At 38.6% G+C, this 20,800-nt stretch overlaps 1 protein-coding gene across 1 annotated transcript; it reads right to left on the bottom strand.

The window, feature by feature from the left end:
* Nucleotides 1-101: 101 nt before the first annotated feature.
* LOC306883865 (uncharacterized protein) lies at nt 102-19,448 on the bottom strand (the record flags this gene model as incomplete). Its single annotated transcript, XM_079439352.1, has 6 exons — nt 102-2,795; nt 3,693-3,813; nt 4,874-7,798; nt 10,492-11,224; nt 11,847-12,358; nt 19,072-19,448. The coding sequence occupies 6 exons, from the start codon at nt 19,446-19,448 to the stop codon at nt 2,538-2,540; spliced, it is 4,926 nt and encodes a 1,641-aa protein (XP_079295478.1). The 3' UTR covers nt 102-2,537.
* Between the last annotated feature and the right edge of the window lie 1,352 nt (nt 19,449-20,800).

Below are 20,800 nucleotides of genomic sequence, written 5' to 3'. Positions count from 1 at the left end.
AAAACAATTACATTTAATGCTCAATATGCTAGTGTTGAAATAGTGGTTTACCCTCGAGAGCTTTGTCTTCACGTCAAATAAGGACAGTCAGAGATGCATCCCAAAGTGAAAAGTTTATTTCATCAACAGAGACCTTTTCTTTAGCAGAGATGCTTAAGAGCACACCAAAGACAATTGAACATCTCAGATGAGGCATTTGATAAAAAGAATACATCACAACCTCCAGTGGACACTCATGTTACTACACCCTGCACATCTAATCAAACAGCACCTCAGGGAAGCACTTCAAATATTTTGCACCTAAGACAAATGGTTCCACTGAACACACCCATCATGTTCGGTGCTTAAATGCTACTTGATACGTGAGGTTAATTTAAGCCATTCTTATTTTGATTGTGACAGGAATCCACTGAAATTTACACCGAAGGAGGAAGAGTTGAGCCTATAGTCTTAAGAATGAGGATTCGGGCATCAAGCCGCTTACCGATGCATTCCTACAACTTTAAAATAAACCCTTTGCAATTCTTTAAAAAAATATCTAGGTTTTAAATGACCTTAAAAGAAAAAAAAAGTAATTCCAGACTTCTAAAAAATTAAATGAAATGTAGTATAGTAAACAAGTTTTTATTTGCAAGTTCCAGAGTTTGTACTACATAAAATGTAGCTTTGATTATCATCTTCACCATTAAAAGCATACAAATCTTCTTCTACACACACATCTCATGACATCTCATGATAACATTCAGCCAAGGGCACTTGAACACACCATCTTACTAGGCTGCAGGCTGTGTGTGTGTGTGTGTGTGTTGGTGAATATTTATATAAACTGCAGTTCAACACAGTGGCAACCTAAGCACATATTTCATAATACATTCCATCTGTTTAGACCTAAAAAAGTATGAATCTCTTAATTTCTGCAAAAGCCTGGCCTTCACTTCTATTGCTTTCTGTTACTACTGACCTTAATAAATCACAATGTACACAAACAGCATTTAAAGGAAATGAGAAAATAAATGAACGGATTGTACAGACCTTCAGACCACCCAAAAGAAAGGGTGACCGAAGACCTGGCCACAAAGCAAAAAAAAAAAAAAAAAAAAAAAAAAAAGATATTCGCATGATTAAAATGTAACATTTTTTAAAAATTGTAAACTTTTACATTAAGCCTTGATAAATGAACATTCATTAATCCTCCTTCAGCAGTCCGAGCACACGAGTCCTTAAGTGCTTCTACTCAGAAATATGCTATTGCTAGATCTTGAGCTTTCCAGCAGGGACTAGCACTGAAACACCATGAATATCCTGTGTTTATAGAGGACGATTAGTTTGTGCAGTGAACGTGTGCGTTTGACTACGTGCACTTCCTAAACTGTTGAGAAAGAACGGTTTAATAGTGCTGCGGCCTACGCCTCTATCACACATTTACATATAGTGCTACTTTGTACACAGACAGTGGCATCATAGAAACACCAGAATTACATTACAGTAACATTAACAGAGCTGTTGCGGTATTGAGAATACTGTAACGTTAATTTAGAGCAAATCATTTCTGGCATTTGCGGTTTTCATGGCTTTCGTTCTCTCTTCAGATCCATTTGTTCATCTCGATGCCTAACAGTCTTGGGAAAGTTTAACTTGAAACACTCCTCCGCCATTAGTTTTGTAATATAATGTGCAATCTAATTAAAAGTGATGAGTTCAGCGAGAACAGAATGGAGAAAATACTGTATGATAAGGCAGCATTTGGTATTTTGTCAGAGTGGCATATATGCAATGAATACAGTATATATCCCATTCATTACACCTGAAAGCACTGGCAGCGATGTACGTGCATTGGCTCAAGCAAAGGAAGGGAGAGGGAGGACACTGACCTACATACCGACGTGATAAGGTCAGCTGGTGTGAGCCTCTACCCTTAAGCTCTTAAGTAAAGTGCGGAAGACATGTAGGGAGGCACAAGCAGATTAGAAAGTGGCTGATTCTGCTCTCTTTCCTGCTTTCTACTTCTCCCTCTCGCAAACTTTCAAGTGATCTCAAACTCGCTCTTTTGTTCTCGGTTCAAGCAGCTGAGTGTTACATGTCAGAAAAACGTGATAGAAGAAACTAAATATAAATTGATGTTTTTCTTCGTGCATTAAAAACCATTCACACTAGCACTAGAAGACTGGCATGTCACAGTCATGCCATCCTTTCGATTGACAGGTGGTTTTGGTACATAGCTGGACTAGCATGTGTCTTAGTGACATGTCTAGTGAGTGAATATCAGCTGACACGTGTCAAAATGGATCCTACCAGCTTTGAAGTTTAGCAGCAGAGTGCAGACCTTTAACCATCAAATGCAAACCTGCAGTGCATACGGACCCCAGTAGAGGCCCAGGTATTTTTGGACACAGTTAGGAACACCAAATCTACACCCTCTCCTCCATGCCCATCACCTAACGCCAGATAGCTCTCTACATTTATATGGTTGCTGTAGCAGTGCAGGGTTGTGACTTCCGCCCAGGATTCGTGGAGGGATAGTGGAGGCGTTTGTTGTATCATTTCATCTTGGAGCGGACCTGCAGCAGCGTGGGGGTCTGCTCCATGATGCGTACTAGAAGCGTGTCGATATAATCCTCTAGATCTTTGATCACAACCTTCATCTTCTTTAGCTCCGTCTCGCGCTTCTCCAGCAGCGCCCCTCGCCTCTCATACTCCTCCCGCTCCTGCCTGAGCTCAGTATCCCGCTGGATCAGCAAATTCACCAGCTCGCTGTGGTTCAGGTGATAGTACGTGCCTCCCCCCTCCACTAGCAGCTAAAACGAGAGAGACAAAAAAAAAAGATTTTTAAGACTTTACAAAAATAATCTGGAGTTGATATATATATATATAAAAAAAAAACACTTCTGGATTATGTTCGATTTGTGATCATGTTAATGAAAGAATTATTATAAGTAGTGCTAGTAGTAAGTGAACCAGTAGATGCTGGTTTAATTTTATTTGTATTTAAACATGTTAATTTTAGTAAATTAATTTACTAAAAACATTTAATCTAAATGTTTTTTTTTTTTTTTTAAATATCATGTCTGTGCATAATACACATAATACGGTTTCTACAAATATAATAATCAGCAACAGTAATAAGAAATGCACCAAATCAGCATATTAGAATGACTTCTGAAGGATCATGTGACACTGAGGACTGGAATAATGATGCTGAAAATTCAGCTTTGATATTACAGGAATAAATTACATTTAATGTAATAAAATAGAAAACAGTTTTACGTTTCATTTGAAATTGTAATAATATTTCACATTATTACTCGTTTTGCTTTTTGCTTTTCAAACAAATGCGGTTTTGGCAAGCATAAAAGACTTCTTTCAAATATATAAAAAAAAAAAAGCCAAAACAAAAAACTTTTGAACTGTAGTGTAAATGTGGGGAAATGATATCTAATACTTTTAAGATAAACAGTGCAATAATATTGCTTTTACTCAAATAATGATCAAAGTAGGAAAAGTAACTGCGCTGCATTAAGAAGCCAATAAGGAGATCAAGTGTATGACACTTGAAAGCTAACTTGAAAGGGTATGAAGTGAAAGCTGACTAAATGTTTTTAGGTTCATCAGTGTCAATAAAATAAATGTAATCTGTTTACTCCAAAAGCAAATTCATTATCTACAAAGTGGACTGCTTTATACTCATCCAGTACCTTCTTGTCAGCATCCTGGCCTATTCGTCCTGAGTGGATGGTGGATTTAAGCTTCTCTAGTACGGAGCGACCCTCTGACCTTTTCTCATCAGGAGGTGTCAATGGCTTCACTGGGTGTGGACTAAAAGACATAATGACACAGCAAGATTAGATGGGAAGAGTGCTATAAACAATGGTGACAGCTTCACATAACGAGTCAATGAATTTATTCACAATAGCACACCAATTAAAACGTTTTCATGAAAAGTGCTTAGTTTTGAGAGAAAGGAGGTCTCAAGAACGCAATAAATGCTACCTCTGGTCACCATCCTACAACTCCATAGACCAGATGCATTAAAGGTAATAGAGTCAAAAAATATGCAACAAACCAAGAAAAACCCCCGAAATCATAAAAACTAAAATTTACTTAGGCAAGCTTGCTGTGGACTCAACAACACACACTCACAGCTCACTAGGTTAACACCTGCTAATTGAAGCGAGGCTCCCCCATCTCTACTGTAGGATCCACAAGAGAGTGTGAGCCTATGTGTGACTGTCCATGGAGAAATCAGGAAACATGCTGCTACCACAAACAAATTAACACAAGAGAGAAGATGCGGATGAAGGGGAAGAGTCACCCTGCAACCCGAGAAAGTGAAGCGCATTGATGGCTGCATATAATAAGACATCCCAAAAGACACCTTGCCCAACCCCATAACACCATTTCACAAGAAACATACCTAACACCACATTTTTGCAAAAACAGGAAATCTGTACTTATTGATACTGGCAAGATATCAATGGTAGATGCATGCAGAACCTCAGTTTGAGATGCTGTAGCCCTTATGTAATCCAACACCAAAATAATTTCTCTCATGGATGGACCATATATTGGTGGTCTTATGTGCATCAGCCAATAAATTGTACTTTTTAATGGTATCGATGTAATATATTTAAGCTAAATATAAACAATCGGTTATTATCATTGGCCAAAATTTCCATGTTGGTTCAGCACTAATTTCTAGTAGCAGCAATTTTCAGTTTCAATAATTGCAGATTTTACCTTTAAACATCACTGAAGAACATTGCAAAACAGAATGAAAGTGACCCAAGGAATTTAAAAAAAGACCAGTGCAAGATCAAGACCTTGAGGAATCAACCTCGGTCTCCCTTGACAACTACAACAAAGCTGGAGACCTCACCTGCTCTGATGATCAGATGTCTGTATTTTATCCTGGAGAAAAGGATTGAATGCTGTATAATTCACAGCCTGCATAGTAGGAAGAAGAGCAGCAGGTTTTGGACGTGGCACCTCTGAGGTACGGGGAACTGTGGGGAAGGGGAATGGCTGGGGCAGCGCATTAGTGTCTATAGCTACATGTGGTGTTGAGGAAGCTACCGGTGAATGGTCGAACAAAGATGATGTAAAGTTAAGGCTACGATCATACCTCGAAGCCAGCACTGGCTGGTCGAAGGGTGAAGGGGCTGATGGCTGGGGTAAAGTGGGCCAGTTCACTTGAAATAAGTCAGGTGTCACAGAATGTTGAACAGCTGGAGTTGTCCAAAAATCAGTATTTACGTCTAGACTCTCTGTTTGTTTAGGATCTGCTTCCGGCTCATTGTGAGTTTCTGCAGATTCAGGGTTTGCAACAGGACCTTTGTTAGTACTAAGAAGGTGCATTTCAGTTGGCTGGGTTACAAAGATGTTTTTCAGGTCAGTATCAGACATGACAAGGTCCTGAGTGATACTGGAGGTTTGTTCTGATGAACAATTGGATACAAATGCATTAGAATCAGACACCTGGACTAAATGCAAGTTGTCCACTGGTACAATCCCAAAAGTTTCTATATAAAAGGATCCATCTTTTGGGCAGGGTTTACTCTCATCTACCAGACACGAGTCTGTATCTAATGGTGCAAGCTGAGCCTCAAGTTCTGCTATCATTTCTGAGGTAACAACAATTGGCGACATATCTTTGGGCAAGTTTGATTTCTCAACAATGTCCTTTGAAGGGTTGCACTGTAGCACTGGTTCATCAAAATCTGACTTCATCATGTTCTCAGATGAAGTATTGAGTGAGGGGGCTGATTTGGGGGAAAAGGAATGTGTTTCTGGCAGGAGGTCCAATAAGGAATTATTTGATAGAACATCCAGACGAGATTCTTGTTTTGGTAAGTCTTCTGGAGAAGAATTAATGTTTTCTGCTATGACCTCATCTTGCTTACAACCCATTTCTGATATGCCTTTTCCAGATATGTCATCTTGTAGCACAACATTAGGGATATGGTTTGGCAAGGATTCAGATTTTGAAGTGTCTTCCTCAGAAAGATCATGTCTTGGTTTCACTTCCTGTGTGAGCTCTAAGCTAGGGGAAACTGGGAAATCCTGTTGAGATACACAAGTAAAATAATGGTCTGAATCTGCACTCTTGTACATGCTGTGGAGAAGCACTGAGTTTAGATCTGATGCACCCTCCTCTGTCCCTGTTCTAATTCCAGTGGTGGAATGGAGATGTCCTACAGGAAGTGTCGGTCCATTAGAAGGCATTATTTCTTCCTCTTCACTGATGGTGCTGAGTTGACTTACCAGGTTATCTTTCTTAAATGGACTAGTTGGCAATTCACTGACTTTCTCTTGTTTGTCCTCCTGCATGTCATTGGCTATGGATTTTGAGAGTACTGGAAAGGACGGGTCATCAATAAGGTTCTCAGGAACAAAGTCTTCAATTTCAGAGCAGATATCTTTACTACTGACACCCTCTAAGATACCATTTCCTGATTCATTCTGTAGCATGGTGTCCATAACTGCATCCGTTTTCTTTTCATTCTTCACTGGCAGAGCAGTTGATAGGGAACTCTGTCCTGATTGAACATTGAATACTAAAGGCACAGTGGCTTCAACTAGGGACTTTCCACTTACAGCCACATTTTGAATGAGTGAGGCATTTGATCCCCAAAATTCTTCATCGGATTGTATTATATTACTTTGAATGATGTCAGACTGTGGAGATAGACTGTGCTCAATAGACTGGTGGTCTAGGTCTCCACCTAAGGAATCAGATATCACTGTTGACTGTTCCAGGGTGTCACCTGAGCTGTTGTCTCCACAGAATGGCATAGGATCTTCATGGACTGTCACAGATTTAATATCTTTGGCAAACTCTAGCATTTCAGGCCTCTGTGATGTTTCAGGACTCGCAGACACCCCCTCTGAGAATTCAAAGGAGATACTAGGAGGAAGTTCAACACTGTCTGCTTTTGATACTGATGGCTGTGTGACATTTAGTTTGGTCTTTGGGTGGACTTCAAGAGTTGTGTCATCAGCACTGTCTTCATTCTTGGAGTGAAGTGATAGTGCAGGATAAGGGCATGCAAGTGTATTCAGTTCAGAAAATTCAAAACGGGAATTTTCGGGCAAGGAGATTTCAGATGAATTGAGATCAAATTCCGGGAAGACATGCGACCCAAGAGCAGTGAGATCTGGCTTGTTAGAACTAGAGAAAATATAATTAACATCACTTCCTGAAACCTGAGGTGTGTCAGCAGCATTTTCCTTAGTTTCCATAGATGTCTCTACAGTACTTGCTGAAGCAGTTTGTCTTAAATCAGTTGGGTAATTTGTATCCAACACCATTAAACCACCCATTGCACCTGAGGGCTCTTGATTATTTGGTTTCATGAAGAGAGCAGGGAGTGTAACCAAATTCGTTGTTTCATTCACCTCCTCTGGCTTCAATCTGTCCTTAGCAAAATGTTCAAAATCATCCTTTTCTGTCAGCCCCTTGAAGTGAGAAATTAAAGGATCAAATGAGATATCCATTTGGGAAGATCCTTTTTGGTTTCCAGTCCTTAGCAAATCTGGGATGGCATTACCGTCAGACTGCGAGTGGGTTGAGCTAAAGAGAGAGGGCACATCAGGAGTTAAAGGAACAGCAGAATGAAGCTCCTGAATGAATGGATTCTGCTGTGTGTGTGGGAGGAATGGATTGGCATCAAAAAGGGGTGGGGGAGAAGTGAAGGGATTAGTGTTTTTGTCAGCCATATTCTGTGAAGGGTCATTAAAGGTCAAGGGTACAATGAGACAGATTGTACTGGCACTTGAGTCTGACTGAGGAGACACCAGCGGGCTGTGAAAGGAAGGTATATAAAGTACACAACGTTAGTGACCGTGGCTGCATTTAAACCCATAATAATGGCAAAAAACACTGATGGCCATAAGCAATGACTAGTGACCTTCACCGTCCAAAATGTGAAATCCTTCAGACAAGATAGACTATTGTCCCACAGTACTAATTGTACACAATGCTATTTTAAACAAAAATAATAATAATAAAACTTAATAAAATATAATAATATAACCCCACAACCACCAAAATAATAAACACCAAAAAAAAGACAATTTAAAAACTAGAACTTCTAAATAGAGGCCATGTTATGGTCGAAATACTATACTATCATATTTAGCAGCATACATACTCTGGATGATATGCTTTTTTTATATGTGATATATTGATGACATTTACAGTGAAATATGCAGTATAAAGCACACTAGGATCAGGTAGATTCCCCACAGTGCAATGGCAAACATAGGTCATATGATAACTCCTCAATATACTACTAGTGTTTAATACATTTGTATCTTTTACTGTTCAAAGAAATACCATTGAAGTAGTGCCTTGTCATGTGGCAGGCAGTATGATGTAAGATAATAGTAAGATAATATTTAAGTAAGATAATATTTTGAACACAGTGACTGGCTAGACCTGCTCTACTCTGAGAAACGTAGAAATGCTGAGTTTGAAAGGTCATAACAATCACCCAACTATATCAGAGGGAAAGGTGAGAGGCAGAAAAAAGAAAGACAGAGCAAACAAGATAGACTTCTACAGAGTGACATGCCCATATAGTTAATCTCACAAACAAAATCACTTTTTGCTTCAAGCAAGTAAACATAAGAGCATGTTATTGGTTGGGGTATTTGACATGTTCCAGTAGCTGAACATCAATGACATTTCTATGAATTCATTTGAAGTGGATGTCGCAGGAGATAATAAAAACATGCTAGAAGCCAGTTGCTTGGGAAAAGATTAACAATAGTTGTGAGCTAAACGGCATTGTAAATGGTGATTGTCAAAATAAAACAGTTTTTTTATGTTAGTTCAAGGCTTAACCAGTGTCCATTTAATAGGTCATTAGTCATAATGATTTAGCCTGTTATGGGACATTTCATGGGTGAATAATAACTTGATCAGTATAGATTATATTCTCTTTGGTCTATTTGTGTAAACACATTTATCTCACTTCCATCAGGATTTCGAGGGACGCAAATGAATGAATAGCCCTGCTATTTCCAGAATTTTTGTGTTTTGCTGTGTAATCCAACCATAAATCATGGTTTTAGAATCATTTTAATCTTAAGGTTATCAAGAAGCAAATTCCAAAAGATATTTTTGCGTCTTTGACAGACGCAAATACAGTGCATTTTGTAGTGTCATTACAAACAAATGTAAGCAACTAAATACTGCCAAAATGAGCCCTTTCTTACATTTACATTTATTCATTTAGCTGACGCTTTTATCCAAAGCGACTTACAATTGCTATATACGTCAGAGGTCGCACGCCTCTGGAGCAACTAGGGGTTAAGTGTCTTGCTCAGGGACACATTGGTGTCTCACAGTGGATTCGAACCCGGGTCTCTCACACCAAAGGCATGTGTCTTATCCACTGCGCCATCACCACCACCTTTCTTAAGGCCATTAGTGAAATATACAGAAGAACTTTGCCGTTTATGACAGCACGGTCTTAGAAAGTCTGAGGTTTTACTAATTTCAAAACCCAAGACACAAAAGGGCAATACTGGAAGGAAAAGTTGTATTCACCTGTTTTTTGACTAATAGGATTTAAAATAAAGTGTCAGTGACGTCTTCACACATGTACAAAATGTGCAGATTATGAGCTGTAATGCTGCTCTCTTCTGAGTAATCTCACTTGAAGTGCCCTACAGAGCGAGTACACAATGATGCACATTGTGGAATTTGCTCCAAGACATCAGCAGGAAAGTTCAACATGAGATTAATTTGATACGCCTGGAATGCACAGATATTAATTAGCTAATATCACTTTCTTTTTCCCCTTCACTTTTATGTTTTTGATGATAAATTAACAATGTGGCTTAATTGCAAGCTCTCCCAATTATCACAGGGATTTGATGAATTTGCAATATCCTAGAGGGTCCTGTATCGGTTTATGATCATGTGTCTGCACGTATCAGTTGACGCAGCATAAAGAGGCGTTTCCCTGCTTTACAAAAACCCAAACCAAAGCTCTGAAAAAAAATAAAAAAAATCGAACAGAGTGTGATCTACCATCACCCATGAAAAAAGAAAATATTTACCAAACAATGGACAGCATACACACCTACAACAGAAACAAGAATGCAGTTATACTGGTTTAGGTCAGTGACAGAATTAAACTGAGTGACTCCTCCCATTCATAGCGAACACAAACACTCCCACACACATTCAGATCCATCTGTCTTCAATGCAAAAATAGCACTTGCTGATTAAAATGGAGAAATCAAATCTTGGTATTGAAGGAGAACGTGTGAAAGAGAGCGGGAGAGAGAGAGAGAAAGAAAGAGAAAGTTAAAGGAAACAACTCAAGAGTTCAGGTTTCCAGGCAACGCCTCCCTCTGCAATGCAGATGCTGAAACCAGACCTATAGCTGCATGTCACGATGTTCACTCTCACTGAACCAAAAACACACACACACATGCATCTGTTTAACATTTCTATCATAAAATCGGCAAAGATAAGTTTACCTGGGTTTACTGTGCGAGTCCTTGGAGCTGAACCATCCTTTATGTTTGACTTCTACAAGTGGTTGAGCACGTTCTGCTTCCTCTTTGCTCGCGATTGGTCCTTTCCCAGCCGAATCACCTTTCCCATGTGAGAACAGGCCCCTCCTTTTCTTGCTCTGAGTCTCTGTCTCTCCAGCAGGTATCACTGTTTCCATCTCCACCTCATCTGTAACTCTTCCAGCTTGCTCTAATGCTGCTACGATGGCGGCTTTTTCTTCCTCTCCGGGTTTATCGAAGGACCAGCGACGGCCATCCACAGGGCCGCCGCTCTGCTTGTCTTCCCCACGGCGAGAGAGGTTCTGCAGGGAGAGGGAGAGAGAGCCTTTCTGAAGCACCCCAAGCGCTGGGAGCAGGGGCTCGGGCCTTGGCTTTGACTGGGACTTGGGTAGCTGTGTCTCTTGGGATTTCGGCTGAGTTGACAGGGTTTTTTGGGGCTTGGCTGGCAGAGTGGTTGCCTGTGGTTGACCTGACTGAGTAACTGGTTTGGTTGACTCTGGTTGAGGATGCTGTAGTACGAGTGACGGTGGGTGGTGAGTAAGAGGAGACGTTTCCACCGGATTCCCGTTCACCCACACCGAAGGAAGCAGAATAGGGGTGTCGTTCTCTGATGTCACATAATGAGGCACTGATAAGCTGATGTCGTATATCACATGTCTGACAGGAGACACCTGTGGTGAGGGAGCCCCTGTGTGTTCTGAAAGAGAAAGAGCATTGTTGTTTTCTTACATTTGTGATGTAATAAAAGAAACAACAGATGTTTGTCCCACTTTATATTAGGTGGTCTTAACTATAATGTACTTACATCAAAATGAGGGATCAGTCTAAATTTATTTTTAATCTGTGTCTTGAACTTTAAATCATGTAAATATGTTCAAGCAGACTACAAAAATAAAATTATCAACTTGAATAAGCATATTATGGGCACTTTAATGTGTGTATTATTTGCGCTGTAAAACTGTTTACATCAACATTTTTACAGTAATTTTAGTGTTTTAGGATTTACAATTTGCAATTTTTTCTACACTAAAATCATGTTAACATAAGTTTTGTTTTGTTCCTGAACTACTGCAATGTTTATAGATTGACCCCATTCATTTCCAATGCAAAAACCTCACTGTAACCCAGATTTGATCTTTTTATATTTTTATTTATTTACTGATTGTTTTGAAAGAAAAGCAGTTGGAAATTTTTATATCAATTGAGTTTAACTTGTACTGAACCTGGAATATATATTATAAAAATATAAATATTTGTATATTAAAAAAAAAATGATACATTATTTAAAAAGAAAAACACCCGGATTTTGCTGTGCATACCTGGACTGTTGTCTGCAGTCAGGTTGCTGCTGTTACTCGGAGAGTTGGACAGATCTGAGACCACCACACTGATACCTGCCGTCGGGCTGAGGCTGCCGCCCCGCGATGAAGACTCGCTGCTCTCAGAGCCCAGCGACGTGCTTGAACGCGTGTCTGAAGACTTCCTCAACCTCCCACGCAGGAAAAAACTTCTCATCTTACTCCTGCGGGCCTCCCCGCCTTCATCATCCTCGTAGTCTTCCTCGCCACCCCCATCGCTCGGCAGCCGCCCCCGCATGCGTGCCAGTGCTCCATATCCACCAGGGACGATGGCGGAAGAGGAATCTTCTTCGCTAGAGCGCTTCTTAGCTCTCATGCGTTCTCTGAGCTTATCAAAAGCAGAACGAGGTTTGTCTTTCATGGAAAGGTCATACATGCTGGCCGTCAGGTTGTGCCGAGTGAACTGAACGGTCAACTGAAGCTCCCCTCGTTCTTTCTCCTTTTTGCCAGTTTTCGAATGCAGCCGGTACCACCTATGAACAATAATGAGTTAAGAAAACTGTGTTAAAGGGATGCACAAATGAAAGTAAGCGGAACTATCTTCTAATTCTTTATAGCAGGGGTCACCAAACTTGGTCCTTGAGTGCCGCTGTCCTGCAGAGTTTAGTTCCAACCCTAATCAAACAAACCTGAACCAGCTAAATCAAGGTCTTGCTAGGTATACTTGAAACTTTCATGCAGGTGTGCTGAGGCAAGTTGGAGCTAAACTCTGCAAGACACAGGCCCTCCAGGGCCGAGTGTGGTGACCCCTGCTTTAGAGTAAAACAGTATTTTATACAAGAGAAATACAATAAAGGGGATCAGCACAATGCATCAAAGTATCAGCCATTAAGAAAAGCATATAAATTTAAGTCATTTCATCTATGAATGCTGACCTTGCATATCTTTTTTGCTGTATTTTTTATTGAATTTGTACATAATAAAACCTTTACTTTTTTCTATATTCAGAAATGAGAAATTCTTATTCAATAATGTTAATGTTTTTAAATATAGTTCCACTCGAAACCAAAGCTAAACTTAGTAAAACGCATATCTAGATTAAAATCCTGGAAAGAATCCTCTAAAAAACATCATGAGGTTTGGTTCAAAGGAGCGCCTCAGGGTATCTACACCAAAATTATATTAACATTGGCTCTATTATATGATTCATTTTGTAGTAATGCACAAGAAATGCAGATGTTTTTTTATTATTTATGATATTGGATATTTAATTTTGAATGCTTATTTCTTCTATTTTTGACAATTATATTACCTTTGCCATCATCTAATGGTCACAAAGTTAATCTTTTAAAACACCATTAATCTAATCTAATCTATATATAAAATGAAATCTTCAACATCTCAAAATGCTCAAACCTAACAAAAAACACTGACTGGACTATATGGAAAAAAATAACATACACACTCAAAATATATATAATATCTTCAAAATACATATTCATGTTTGAAAAAAGGGGAAATTATCCATTTAAAATTAATGATTAAGATTTCTTAAGGCGTTTCATTTTAAACAAAATATACCGACTTTTAATACCGGCCATTTTTTAGTTATTACATAAAAATGTGTGCATTTTTTTAAATATTACACCAAAAAATGTCTCTGTCCTTTGGATTGGTAGAATTGGATTGTGAGTGAACCTTCATATTTGTAGCAGTCAGTGAAGGCTGAATATATTTATTGACCTGACACTGTTCGGTTTGCCAAATGCCCTCTCCTCTACATTCACATTTACACACACAGTTCTCATTTTTTAACACAAATACACAAACTTTATGTTTGAACTTAGATCACAATGCAAATGGGCTTCCTGCTAAATTAAATGGAGGATTTCCTGATACTCCGTTTTTTTTTCTTCTTCATGTAAACACACACAAATAGCTATACACACAAACTCACACATGCTGACAAAGGCAGAGCTGGGATAAGAAGGTCAGCTTTCTTCCATCAGCATTATTGCCTTTCTGGACACTTCACATGACAGCACGGCGCACACACACACTAATAATGCAATTTTCTTATCGTTAGAAACTTGGCTGTTTAAATAGCTCTTTGACAACACATTAAAAGAAAACAATTAACCAATTAACAGATGAACAGATAGGCAGATCCACCCACACAGGAATGTCTATTAATTATTCACATTTACTAATAAACACATTTGGCATTATTCCAGTGCACTGTTGCTATGGTAGCATCACATTGATGTGACACTAAAATATGTTGTTTCATATTGCAATTAGTAAAGGTGATACATTAATTTTTACCATTAAAATAGTTCTTCCTGTTCAAGTTTAATATGCAGACAAAACTACAGGTTTGGTGAACAGGTAGTACTTCAGTTTTATTGGACTATGGGTTGAAATGGGGGTAGTTTATGTTCCAAATCAGAGTAAAATCAATCAGAAACACACATATTCACACATACACAAACAGAAAAATATATCAGCCTCATGATCTTAATGGCAAAGTATCAAAAATCACCAGCATCATCACCATCTCTCACAGGAAATCAAACATTCTCCTTCTAGGTTGTACATCTACAGCCCTAAACACAGCGCAAAGTCACTTCATCCAAAAATGAACACCCTTGTCAATTATAGATGTGCAAGCATAATTAAGTACCTTCACTTCTCATCTTTTGAATGTCTAATCACTGTTGAAGTCATTTCACTTTACGGTCTTTAAAAGCCATATATTTCTCCAATTTTCTTAAATTCATGCATAGTTCCATTGACCAATTTATTCGCAAGTGATGAATACTATTATGCCCACGCTTGAAATATGCCAATAGGACACTCTCAAGGTGTAAGAAGGTCTCTAAATGATCAGCATGATCAAAACTTTGATGAACAAACAATTTACTACATGCATTCTATCATCATAGTTTATACTTTTAGCATGCAAAAGGCTTTTTAACGTAATTTTCAAAACATTCACCTTCAGATTGTGGTACATGTGTCTTTTCGCTATTAAATCTTTAATTGTTTTTAATTGTCTTTTATATTTCAAGACAAGTGCTTACTGGACTGAAGCAATTTGATTTTCCATTTCCATATATATTTTTTTAATCATGTTAAAATGTGGGTATCAAATATTGCATTATGTTTTATCTCCCACAGTAAAACTTGATAAAAAAAAAACAAGCTTTTAAATATTATTGTATTAAGAAATATTTAGGAGATGCATTGTGACAACTAGTATTTTTATGCATATGTAAGTAGTCTGTTATGCTGTTATAAAGACCTCCTTGAGTTACATTAAATTTATCAGAATTTCATCTTACTTTTCGGATGTAAATATCAGCAACTGCACAACAATGCTTATTTTTGTGCAGTTTCAGCTGCTAAATAAAACCGAGGCGTTTTTCCCCAAGCCCCATATTCTCATTAAATCATAGTATAGTCTGACGAAAGTCTGATGTATCAAATACGATACTCAAAAAAAAAAAAAAAATCTTAAAACAACTGTTTATTATGTTCACGTTAACTTTAGTTTTATGACTATTATTTTATATGTCAGACTTTACAGGGTTAAGTGTCTTAGATTAATGCTACATGATGTTTCTAAAGAACTGAATAAAACCTCTTATCTCTTTAAACAACTTAAGTAACAACTTCCATCTTTGAGGCAAAATGCCTTCTCTGCAAATGCGGAGTTACAAGAGGTAATCACATGTATTGTAGCAGTATGTATTATGTACGATGGTGTGCTCAAACAATGCCTAGTCCTATAAGAAACAGAAAAGCAACATGAACGTAGTAAACTAGAAATTAGTAACTAAATACTTTATCTAAATTTACTCTCAAGAGTTGTGTGTGAGTGAAAAACGTAACGTGCAAAATGCGACTTTGTGTCTTTGAAGAGCTCAAGATTCAAAAGCAATTAGTCAGCAAGTCAAATGAGTCATTTTCACTTTCACTGTTTGTTTTCTTTGTAGCATCTTTTATAATCACCACACCAAACCAATGAGCACAAAACACCCACTAGTTCCAGTATCAATCTAAATAACCTAGATTCAGCACTACAATCATTTCACCTCTATGTGAGGTGAGCAGCAGACTCCTGCCCTGTGTGGTTAGATGTGGGCTGTATTGCTCAGCGTCCAGCAGAACGGGCACTTTCACAGTGCGGTCCTTTCAAAAAATGCTGGGAATAGATGGAAACCCACATTTCGTGCTAGGTATAGAAAAATCTGACAGTTTCCCATCTGACTAAATGCTATAATCATGAAGTGCAGAGTCAAGAGTGATCTAATCGTTGTCTTACAGTGGTAATTTGCCAACCCACACACTAACTACATGATTCATCTGTACCCGATTCACCCCACCTACACAAACAAGGGGATATACCAACACGCAATCTGGAAATCACCAGGTACCAAGAAGTGAGCAACACATTCAGCAAATATCAAACCCTCAGAGTCAATCTTCAGTGCACTTATGAGGGACTACCTGAGACTGGTGGGAGTTTTGGGCCAGGCTAAAGTGCTTTTTCCATGTATAACGTTTGTGTCAAATGGGGATTGTAATTAATAAAAAGAATGAAATAATCTTTAAATCTTTATCTTGTGTTTATCTTGTATGTATTTACACACAAACTTCAGAATGTGCATCAGGGACCAGCTTTACAAGTTACATCTCAGCCTATAGTTTTGATATAAAGGGGCAACTTACAAGGTAACAATTACACGCTACTAAATATTTTTGTGCTGTGTTAAACTTAGTTAAAACATAAATTAAATATTTACAGAAGTCTCCAACGAGGAGTAATGGTTGGAATAAAACAGCTGCATCAATAAGCTCATTTACCTGACTTCAGTCTTTAGACATATATGATAATGTGGACATATACACTGGTTTACATTTTACTTTGTTAGCAGTAATTCAACACGAGCCCAACCTACACAACACGCCTCTGTGTGCATGTCAATAAAATCAGTCATAATAAATAAATGCAATTTTAGTTTTTTTGCATGTGGGTATGTTTGTCAGTATTTACTTATTCATTTCAAGTTACTATTATTTTCATATAAAAATTGCATATGTTATTCGTGATTATGTAGTATCGTATTTTAACAGAAACATATTAGTTAAGAATAACTAATAGAATTCAGACGATGAAACAAATTCATCTATTTCTTCAAAATTTTCAGCACATTTGTATTTTTGGGTGAACTATCCCTTTAATAACAAATGGTGGAATGGATTACGGGAGGTTTAATATATTATAGCGATTTATCTTAAAATTTGATAGTACCAGTTGAGTTACAGAGTCTCATTTAGGCTACCATTTACTGCCTGCGTGTAGTGCATACCTCTAATTGGATGGATTGTGTAGGCCTTTCACTGCAGTGTACGGTTGCAAAATAATTGTAATTGTCTCACATTACCTACTCTTCACCCTGTCAGTCTCAATTGTCTCTTCTTCTTCAAAATGGAACTTCTTCACATAAGTTAAACACATTAATTCCGGTCCCATCTCTACAGAAGTAATACCAGAAGAGCTAGAGAGCAGCACTGAAGAGCCTCTATATAACACAAATAAATGATTTCTTATTTGCTTGCCTGTCACAGGAAGTGGAGCGTATACAGAGAATAAACCTCTCACAGCTGTAGTGTTAGAGTCTAGATATAGAACCTCTCACACCCACAACTACTCAGGAAAACGTATTTCCTCAGAATCAGACACATAAATATATGCACAAACACTCAACTAAAATACTAAAACACATATTACACTTTCCTTTGCATGCTACAATGAAACAGATAAAAATATGTTTTCTGCTTCAGGATGAACGAGAAATGAAGTCGTCGTACTCCACTGGTCTGATCAAACGCCCATCAGCTATTCTGAGCTTCTGATATCGGTTATCTAGCACCACAGCTGCTTCTGGTGTCACTCAAAAACTATTGGCTACTTCTGGAGAACAATATCTTTATATGAACGGCCGACAGGTATAACAGCAAACCTGTAGATAGGTAGATGACAAATAACATGGACATTAATTTTTATTTTAAAACCAAAATTTGTAATTTGTCTATAGGTTCACTGGTCACCATTTATTTAGCCAATTTTCAAGCACATTTTTTCCTTTAATAATTTATTTAAATGGGGCTGCAATTTAAGAAATGACTTTTTTTTTTTTAGGTATATGCTTTTTCAAACGGATTGTGATGCTACATAGAGTCACACATCACAATGCAGGACACTGCTGTCAATTCATGCCAACTGCCCAACTATTGTTGGTGGAGTTTTAATGCAATTAAACAGTGCTTTTATTTTATTATTAAACTTCTATCTTAACCATCTTTGAGTTACAAAGATTCTAGTATAACCTAAAGAAGAGGTTCTTTGAACTTCCTATTTGTATATGTTTTATTTTGTAATGGACCTTAATTGGTGGACCTATGAAGTCAACCTCATCTCACAAGAAAACACAGCTATTTTAAAAGATGGCGATTTTGTATGGGAAAACATGCAATTTTTTGAAAAAAAGTTAGCATGAAGATCCACCCCTAAACATCACCATCACTGTGGCAGACTGTACAAAAAACATATGAATGAGATGGTATGAATTCATACAAATTAGCCAAAATGTTAATGTAAAATAGCTGTCAACTGCTAAGAGACTCTGTTGGTGAAGCACAAAGAATATTACATTTAAAGAGAAAGCACATGATCCATGCCTTAATTTTCCTGCTTGTGCCTTAGTCTTACATAATCATAAAGGTGACCGAGCAAAGCTAAACTGCTCATACGCATAAACAATGACACATTCCACACTTTGTCTGCAACTTCCAGACAGATGTGAAAAATGCAGACCATCATTACAGATACTGGAGGCCCCCCAGCATTACACATTTTGGATGTCTCCCAGATGGGACACACCCATTTCAGGTCTTGAAGCCTCTACTAATGAGCTCAGGAGTATTTGTTGAGAAAAATGTGTATGGAGAGGCCTAAGAAGCAAAAATGTGAAACACTAAAGAAAAATTCCCCTACTTTCCTCTGTCAACATCCAAGAGGGTGTGACTGCAGAGGAACAGATTGCAGCACTGAGTAAGACATATCCACTGGGCTAATAACACAATATTACTTCTCATTCCTGTATCCAGAGTAAAAGCAGCACAACTGCTTCTTCAGACTGACACTAATAACAACACAAAACAGCAAACACAAACTTACTCATTTTTCATGTATTTCCGTTCCTGAAATGCTTCATCCAGAGGTATGACAGCCTGGCCCAGAAACACATCCAGTCCTATGAGAGCTCGGTGCATCACGGTGAGGGTCAGGTCTCCGGCACCGGGTGAGTACGCGTCTCGCCCTCCCTCCTCCAGGACCCCCGGCTGCAGCTCGAAAGAGCACTCCTCGCCCCATTCCGGGTCCGTGGTCTTCTCCATCACGCAGGTGGAGTATTTCTCTTTGCCCAGCTGGATGATGGTGTAAACGTCGCTGGTGCCGTGTTTACCCTTCGCGCGCAGCCCTCGGGCCCGTAGCACAGTTACCTGCACGTGCGTCGGCACCCATCGCTGCTCCTTGTCACTCTTCACCAAGGACATGGTCACCGGTGCACCGACAGTGGGGCAGCTGGTAACGGCTGTTCTCCCGGTCGACCGTCGCTTGGTAACCGCCAGCCTATCGTCGCGGTCCACGGCAAAACATTTCGGCACGCGCGAGACGTCTGTGTTCGCGCGCCGGCGTGGGTCGTTTCTCTCTGCGGCGGTGCAGCCGCCTTGCAGACCGGTCCACCGACGTCACTGCTTTCTCCTCTCCGCAGGACAAGGAAGTGACTGTTAGCGGTACCCAGACTACAGCATACTGCATTCGTGCTGCTCTAAAATACACGCTCTTCCGTGTGCATTTAAGAAAAACAGCTTCACTAGGCAGCCTCCGATTAAATAAACAGTCGTTCGTTGTCGGACTGCTTATGATAAATGCTAAACTTGCACCGTGGTCGAGCTACCCCGCGTGAGAATCCGGATACTGCCTTACGATGACATAATATTGCAGATACCGTGATGCGCGGACTTTAAACGGGGAAGCTGCGGGTACAGGGCAGGGTTTAACCCTCGTGTTGTCCTCAGAAACTTCACAAACTTGTCAGTTTTGGCCCACATTGAAAACCATTAAAAATTCATGAATTTTTAATAGTTTTCAATGTGAGCCAAAATTCATTAATGAGGTGCATTAGGGTGCAAATTGGTCCAAAGCCTTTACCCATCTATAAGGAAAAAGTGTTTGTCATGTTGAAAACTGTTATATTTGATGTTAAATTATGTTAAGAATATAAAGCATTGAATGTTAATGAAAAGAAATGTTAAAGGCCCAACTTGGTCTCTTCCTGGTTGATATCAGTCATTTTATTATATGTATTTAATCCCAATGTATGTATTATTTATATTTAAATTTATGAATGGTGTGCATAATTTATAAATAAATATGTAATAATATAGATCCACTTTGTACATTTCTCACAACAAATCCAAGGGCTTTTTACCCCAGGCCCTTTTAGCCCATCATGTACCCAGTCATCAGAATGTCCGATCACTGGACTATCGTATTTACTCTCCTTCTCATCTTGTCAAATTTCATACTTTTTTCTATCCCTCAGATATATCTAGCTGAAAAGATGGAAAATAATCCACTACCCATGGCATGGTAAATAGGAGGCTGCTTAAGCCAAAATGAGAGCATTAATGCTTGACACTTGGAAACTTTTCTCTCTTTTTTAATAGGTTTGGCACAACTGAGATTTTAGGTTACATTTTATATATAGGTAAGTATAAGGGCAATTCTTTTTTTAGATGTTTCATTTCATTGATTCAGATTTAAATACTTTAAGGTAGTTTTAGATGGAGTGTAGTGTATCATACTACAGACTGTCACTCTGACTGCAGGACATTTCATTCAG

Source organism: Barbus barbus (assembly GCF_936440315.1).
Source record: "Barbus barbus genome assembly, chromosome: 18".
Taxonomy (NCBI): Eukaryota; Metazoa; Chordata; class Actinopteri; order Cypriniformes; family Cyprinidae; genus Barbus; species Barbus barbus.
This window is presented reverse-complemented; position numbering and strand designations above follow the sequence as displayed.